Source organism: Bidens hawaiensis, unplaced genomic scaffold (assembly GCF_021521415.1).
Source record: "Bidens hawaiensis isolate Kalapana, Puna unplaced genomic scaffold, B.hawaiensis_p1.1 tig00035895_1, whole genome shotgun sequence".
NCBI lineage: Eukaryota > Viridiplantae > Streptophyta > Magnoliopsida > Asterales > Asteraceae > Bidens > Bidens hawaiensis.
In genome coordinates, this window is record NW_027496242.1 from 111204 (window position 1) to 119371 (window position 8168).

Here is an 8168-nt window from a genome sequence, read left to right on the forward strand (position 1 = left end):
CAAATAAACAGCCAAGTAAACGTCCATAACACATGGGGTTTTGCGCACATAAAGTTCATAAACAAGTTTAAGACTCAAGTTGTACGAACACATGAACATCCCAAAACGTTAAAAATAAAAGGGGATTAAGTACGAGATTACTCACCTGAAAAAGGTGTGTTGAAAGATAATGCAAGAACCGACTTTCAAACAAGCACAAGTTATCCTATAAATAAAAGTTTATTGGTTTAACGATTGGTTTTCATGTCTTGAATATATGCAGTAAGTATCGATTTTTGTTAGTTAAACAAATTAAAATATATATTTATATTTACCGAGATTCTGGGCAGAACAGAAGAGAAGACGAAGGCAAAGAGAGGAGCGGCGATCTTCGGCAGAGAGCAAAGGGAGAGAGATTTGGGGAAAGTTTAAGTGTAGTGTGTGTAGTGTTAATAAACAAGAAAATAGTTTTATTTATAGGAAAACCCTAGGGAACACAATCCCTTAAAAAGGGGAAAAGATCTCATCAAATCAAGCAAAAGATATTAAAAAGCACAAGAAAACAAAAGCAAAAGATATCAAAAGATATGCCGGCAGCTGCAGGGGATGGGGAAAAGCTGACAGGATACAGGTCAAAGCATGGGAGGTGTCAGATAAAACACTGTTCAAGACATGCAAAAGAAGATTTCAAAAGATTATGTCAGTCACTTTTTCTGTCAACCAATAGGATTGGTGCGCATGCTGCGCCGAAAGTGGCTTTTCGGACATATGTCGGAACTGACCTACAGTGCTCAAACAAAAGATAAGATATCAAAAGATACAGGCTGACCTAAACAGAAGAAAAGACTTAAGGTCTAGCGCGAGAAGATTCGAGCGCGCTCGCGAGGGCGAAGGCAGACAGAGAACAATCCTTAGCGCGCCGCGGGAAGAACTACAATTCTTAGCGCGCCGCGGGAAGAACAACAATCCTTAGCGCGTCGCGGGAAGAACTACAAATCCTTAGCGCGTCGCGGGAAGAACTACCATTCTTAGCGCGCTGAGGGAACAGTTCGCCTCGCGTACTGCAGGAACAGCTGGTCATCACGCAGGCTTCCTTGTAAGGAGTCTGGCGCGTGGAGCTGCGCAGACATCCTTAGGCGGGAAGAACCAAAGGACAAGCAAAGAGTTAAGAGAAAAGGGGTTTCAGGCTCAAGGGTTAAGCAAAGAGGCGGGACGGCGACAAGAGAGAGAAAGAGGCGGGACGGCGGAAAGGAAATATTATTATTAGTAAGTAATTTTAAAAAAATATATATATGATTTATTTAATGTTAAATTTACAAAGATTAATAATCAAATTTTAAATCATAAAAGAAAGAATCGGATTCGAAAACGGGTACCTGGGTCGGGTCGGATTGGGCAGTTGTCACAGTCTCCCCTACTTTAAGAAATTTCGTCCCGAAATTTATCTCGAAGTAGGTTGCGCAAAGAAAAGGTGCAGGTACTTGATCTTCATTTGATCTTCCCTTTCCCAAGTGAACTCGGCTCCGCGCTTGGACTGCCAACGAACTTTAACAATAGGGATGCGACTGCGCTTGGTTTGCTTTACCTCGCGATCCATAATCTCAACAGGCTTCTCAACGAAATGCATAGACTCATCAACTTGAACTTCATCAAGTGGTATGTGGAGGTTCTCGTCAGCTAAACATTTCTTGAGATTGGATACATGGAAAGTTGGATGCACATTGCTGAGCGCGGGCGGCAGGTCAAGCTTGTAGGCAACTTTTCCCACCCTCGCAAGTCACATCATTGGTTACCAAGTTTTTAAAGTTACAAGTTTAGATTTTGTAACAAGTTTGGAATTTAACTCTAACTTTAGTAACTTTTTTTTTTTAGTTAAACTTGTATGAAATAACCAAAATTCCCATTTGAGTAGTAAGATAGAATAGAATGTATTCAATGGGTTGGGTTTGCAAAATAGGGTTTGCAGATGGGTTGGGTCGAACGTGTAATGTGTCGAAACAGGTTAGGGTTGAAATGGGTTAGGTGATCACCATTTAAACTCAGATCCTAAAAGTTGTACATGTGTTGTCAGCTCTTATCAGATGACATGAAAGTTTTTTTTTGTTGGTATTACGTCATTTATAATGATGGAAGTCTAGGGCTGTAAACGAACAGAACGAACACGAACAAGGCCTTGTTCATGTTCGTTCGTTAAGAAAATAATGTGTTCACGAACACTAACCGAATGAGATTTTATGTTCATGTTCGTTCTTTAAGGAAATCAATGTGTTCACGAACGGTTCACGAGCACAAATAAAATCGGTAGAGTCTAGAGATTGAGACCGATGTATTCATCAATGTGAATAATAAAAGCTAGGAAACGAATCAAATGAACATGAACAAGGGCATGTTCGTTCATTTAACTTTAAAAGAACATGGGCACTTAATCGAACAAATATTTATGTTCATGTTCGTTTATTTAAAAATAGACATTTGTGTTTATTTGTTTAAAATCTAAACGAACATAGCTGAACAAAGATAGATGAACATGTATGAACAAATGTAAATGAACACAAATATAAACGAACTTAAATAAAACACTTAAATGAACACAAATTAACAAATATAAAACCTTTAATCAGATGACCTATCCAGATAATATTTAATTATTTTCTATTAATACATAAACGAACATAAGCGAACGTTCATGAACGTAAATGAACGAACGGAACATGTGTTCATGTTCGTTCGTTTAATTAAACGAACACAAATTTTTGTTCATGTTCGTTCATTTATTAAATAAACGAACTTCCCGCCGAACAGTTCACGAATAGTTCCCAAACGTTCGGTTCGTTTACAGGCCTAGATGGAACTAGTTTTAATATTATAGGTCCAAATTTGAAAACCTTGCAAGTCGCAAATATAAGGCCTATTGGACGAGAAGAGCCCATGAATAAGACATTATTATAATAACTTACGCTACAAGTTTGAGCCCATGAAGGCAGGCCCCCATACACAGGAAACGTCGGCGTATTATACACTTTCTCTTTTTCTTTTCTTTTACCCCTTGCCCTAATATATAAACAACAAATTATCGGCACCGACTCAACCAATCAATTCTCAATTAAGTTTTTCTTTTGGTATGATCTTATCGAATTTTGTTGTTCAATTTTCAATCGGTTTTAAGCGATTTGATCAAAAACCCTAATTCAATCTGCTCATCGATCGTTGTTTTGCAGTTGATCGCCATGGCCAAAAGCTCCTTCAAACTGGAACATCCTCTTGGTAAAGCGTATTTTAAATCACGTCTAGTATTATTTAATTGCTAGTTGTTTATTATGTTGTTTTGTATTAGCCTTCACATTGGTGATTGTTTGAGCTCATGTTAACTGTTATATCTAAGTCTGAAATTGGTATCGTACTGAACTACTGATGCCGAACTGATACTAATAAAGTAATAACCAATAACAAGTGAAGCCATATGCCGAATATCATGCCGTTTTTCTTTTTAATTCGGTACGAGTAACCAAAAACATGAAGAACAGATGCCACTGCTGGTACCAATTTTGTAAAATATGTTTAGTTGTAGTTATATTATGCACAGTAGATAGTGGTTCTCTATTTAAAATTGTTTCTGTATTAAACTTGCTCTAATATCTCTGTGTGAATAAATATATACAGTAGGAGCAATATTAATTATTTCACACTATGTCTTTGACGTAAATTTTGTAGTTTGAATTCATTTATGTTGATGGTATTCTACACTAGACAATTGGATTGAATGTTACAGCTTATAATTTGTTTGAACTTAAATCATTCAGAGAGGCGCCAAGCTGAAGCTGCTCGCATCAGGGAGAAATATCCCGATAGAATTCCGGTATTAAACTTGATAGTTTTCTCTCTCTCGCTTTTTTTCTAATTCATGCATTTGTATCATATTCTTGGTTTTGTTTTTTTACAGGTTATTGTTGAGAAAGCTGAAAGAAGTGACGTACCAGACATTGACAAGAAAAAGATTGTAACTTTTTTTTATGAGTTGCAATTTTCTTGTTGATGATATTGACTTTAGACTTGTAAATTCTGTAATTTTTGAATGGTGGCTGCAGATATCTGGTACCTGCTGATCTCACTGTTGGACAGTTTGTTTACGTGGTCAGAAAGAGGATTAAGTTCAGTGCTGAAAAGGCTATCTTCATCTTTGTTAAGAACATTCTTCCACCTACTGGTTAGTATGAAATTTTTAGGGTGGTAAAATAGGTGGGTTGAAGCGGGTTGGGTTACTCATAAGTAGGTTTGTGATAAACTAATTGGCATTTTAATGTTGTTAGCTGCAATGATGTCTGCAATTTATGAGGAAAACAAAGATGAAGATGGTTTCTTATACATGACATACAGTGGTGAAAACACATTTGGGTTGCACTGAAGCTGTTTGGGATACGAAGATAATCTATTATGTGTATATGGTTTATGCATGTGTACATTCTTTATCAATGATGCTCACTTTGTTTGGTTTCACGTATTTGTGTGACGCTTTGACAGTATGCAAGCTTAAAAGTTTGTCTTTGCTTTTCATATTTTGGTTTTTGCGGTATACGTTTCACTTTGGTATCGTATTGGCAAAAGCAACAAGTTAGTTGATATTTGTATGGTTTGATTAGGAGTGTGTAATGTGTAAACCGTACGAGCTGGTTCTAGCTTCGATCACATATAGCTGATCTTAACTAGCATGTTATTCAGGGTGGATGATTGAGTTCAACTCGTGGCCAGGTCGTGTTATCGGGTTTAGTAGATTTTTTTGCACTGTATCGACGAAATCTGAACAGGTTTTGGTCTTGGATCTCTGTGGACCTCTTGTTAACAGACATAAAGCTGTTATTTGCCACCACATGGATTTTGGGAAATTAGGAATTTTTGGTTGTCTTTTAACACCAGAAGTGGTTGCTGGTACTTGGTGAAAGGCAGTAATTTCATTAGCAAGTTATAGGCCACCGGTTTTAACATGTGTAATAACCTGATTTATGAAACCGATTATGACTTAAGAAACCGATTCAATTAATAACCTAACTGAAATACCAGTTATAATAACTGGCTTTTAAAATTAATCAATTTAATACTAAAATCTAATATAAACTCTATAAAAGGGTCTATTTTTATTTATTTTGATCCTTATGAATTAACAAGGCATAATTTCATTTAAGAAACTTTTCTATACTATATTTAATACACGAGACAAGGGTAAATTAAGACACTTTTTTAAAAGTTTTACAAATGTTAATGCATAAAGCACATATGTAAAAAGAAATAAATTTGTCTTTTAAACATAATTTACCAAACTTACAAGTTTGCCCCCCATCTTTAACGATATTATGTTTTTAATTTTAATCTTAAACTAACTTCCCACCACGATTTTTAAACAACTATAATTTTTTCGTATGCTAATATTTTTGTAAAAAAAGTGTACCATAAAATCGAGAATTTTATTCTCTTTAATTTGAGTATGCTATTGTTATAATTTTTCCAATTTTTAAAAAATTAATAAGTTACGTAGGGGTGCTCGATGCCTGTTTTCGATGGTTTGTAAGTTAAACTTGGGAGCTCAACCATTAGTATCGATTTTTGTCGTTCAAACCAAAATTGAATCATTGAAAATTGATAACGAATCGCTACCAACTCTCTTATATATAACAAAATAGGAAAAATGATAATTTTAGCAACGTAAATGGTAAAGATTAATGAAACACCTATGATGTAAAATTATAACAAGAACGCAGATTATAAAAAATCCTATTGGAATTAGGTTAATTTAAAGTTGAGTAGTCATGTTTACTTGTATTAAAAAAGAATTTGTTCAATTATATCTTAACTGTATCTGATATATATAACAAAACTTGTCAAATACTAAATAATAAAAGAGATTAAAATGCAAACAACATTTAAGTTTGGTTTGATTTCATATGGCCGGTTTTCAGCATAAGCCGTGAACCAAACCGTTAGCTACGGTTTGAAAATTTTGAAACCAACCAGCCGAGTGAAAGTAAAAAAAAAAAAGAAAGAAAACCGACCGTGAAACCAAATTGATGACCGGTTTAGAAGGTTTAAAGGCTTTAAACCGAACCATGAGCACTCTTAAATGTTATGTGATTCGCAGGGTTTGTGTTCGGACACCCGCCGCACGCGCGGGCACCCCCTAGTATTGTTGCAATTGCGAATACATGTTACTTTCAGATATCAAATCTTCATGGTTGTCGTCTTCACTTCATTGTAAGCGACTTCCTCATCGAATAGTGGAAACACTTCTCTTGTTGCTAGTTCTTGTAATAAGTTTTCATCCATGGGAAGTTCTCTTTGGAGATTTAAAAAATATTGCACACCGTTTCATCATGTCCGATGGCCTTTTAAGCAAGTAAACACATGTTCAACAATAGTAGGGTGAGTCTCGTTTTCTGTACATTGTTATTGAGTTTTATCTATTTTACGACCAACTAAATCTAAAACGCGCTGACGATATTTGAGGCGAGACATTCATTATAAACCATGACTCTCTCTTACAAAGTAATAATAATAGAAGGCAGTTAAAATATTTTTCTTCGACAAATATGTTTTGAGTTTATGCCGTGTTTATTATTGGTTTCAACCCCGAAAATCAAAGCGAATAACTTAAAATCGAAACAAATTATTTAGTTTTCCATCAAAACTAAATTGAATTTTTTGTTTCAAAATTCAAAGTTCAGTTCGTACCTAATAAACTGCGTATAATCATTATTTAGGTTTTGTCATTTAACCTAATTAAGTTACAACTTTATTAAGTTACAACTTTAGCAAGCAGAAAAAGGATTTGGATACAAAGTCCTCTTATCATAAAAGGTGTACAAGGATTTTTAGTAGATCAAAAATCAATGAACTCATGTTTTGGTATAACATACAATTGTTGTTTTTTTTTATTCTTTCTTTTTTTTTTTAAAGTTTCTTCACCTTTTATAAGGCGTGTGATTATTAGTACATGTTGTGTGATTATTTACACAAGCGGGTAATTATGTAAATCTTTTTGCATAATTATAAATGCGCAAATCAAGCTGAGCGTATTTACAACTATGTCACTGCATGTTTGTTTTTACTAAAATAAGGATCCTGTCAAAAATCAAAAACCTAGCCAAATAAATAGGTTTCTTTTCGAATAAATCGAATAAGCAAATAACACGGAATGTAAATAAGCAATGAAATATCAATGGGTTGGTGAGGCATTGGCAAATGCAACGCCTATAAACATTTCGAGTTAGAAAGTTTTAGGAGGTTTTTAGTTCAAGTCTCACAGACGATAAAAGTTGAAAGAAATTCGCTGTTTAAAAAAAAGAAGTAAACAACGAAATAAGAAATAAGATGGAATCCATAAATAACCACGTGGCTCAAGATTTGTTATGTTTATACTTCACACCATTTCTTAATGTTGCTATGAGATAAACTCTCCACTATTAGATCGTGTTTACACTTTACACGGTCACATTACATGGTCGATATTTGTTTCATAGTTCACCCAATCACTTTTATTGCACGTATAACGTTCTCATTTAATTAGTATTTTCAAAATTTTGTAAGTGGGCCACATTATTAGGTAATTTGAAATAACGGATACTTACCTAGGTTAATTCACCGTTTTTTATTTGATTGGTATTGTGGATAGCCATATGATCAACTTATTAATTATATGTTGGAACTCCTGTTAAATACAAATATTAATTATTAAATTTAGTGTTATATGTTCATATCATATGAGAAACCGATAAAAGTAATTAACAGAGAGAGACTCCATTTAATTTATCAGGTGGAGTCGATTTCCTTCGTACCCAACTTTAATTATGATAAAGAAATTAGTTCGAAAGTACCAAAACTTTATTTGGTCGTTGCTAATTTTGTTGATGATTAATTTGGTCTTTTGTTTGTATGATAAAGAAACGAATATAGAAAGTTATTGATGGAATATATGGTAACTGTCATTAATTGATATATGATTATGGCATCGGTCTTGTCACGTTAGTTTGAAATTTATATTGCAAGTCGGATTTTAAGTGAATTTAAAATTAGAGGTTTGGGCAATAAAAGTAACCATAAGCCTTACGTATAATCAAAAGGGCTGGGTCGAACGGGTCATGGGTCGAAATGGGTTAGAGATAATCGACCACGTAAATAAAACAGTCAGAGTAACAATCGGTACT

At 34.4% G+C, this 8168-nt stretch overlaps 1 protein-coding gene across 1 annotated transcript; it reads left to right on the forward strand.

The window, feature by feature from the left end:
- The first annotated feature begins 3204 nt into the window (after positions 1 to 3204).
- LOC143587813 (autophagy-related protein 8C-like) lies at positions 3205 to 4529 on the forward strand. Its single transcript, XM_077068994.1, has 5 exons — positions 3205 to 3243; positions 3780 to 3835; positions 3920 to 3972; positions 4065 to 4183; positions 4287 to 4529. The coding sequence occupies exons 1-5, from the start codon at positions 3207 to 3209 to the stop codon at positions 4379 to 4381; spliced, it is 360 nt and encodes a 119-aa protein (XP_076925109.1). The 5' UTR covers positions 3205 to 3206; the 3' UTR covers positions 4382 to 4529.
- The last annotated feature ends 3639 nt before the right edge of the window (positions 4530 to 8168 follow it).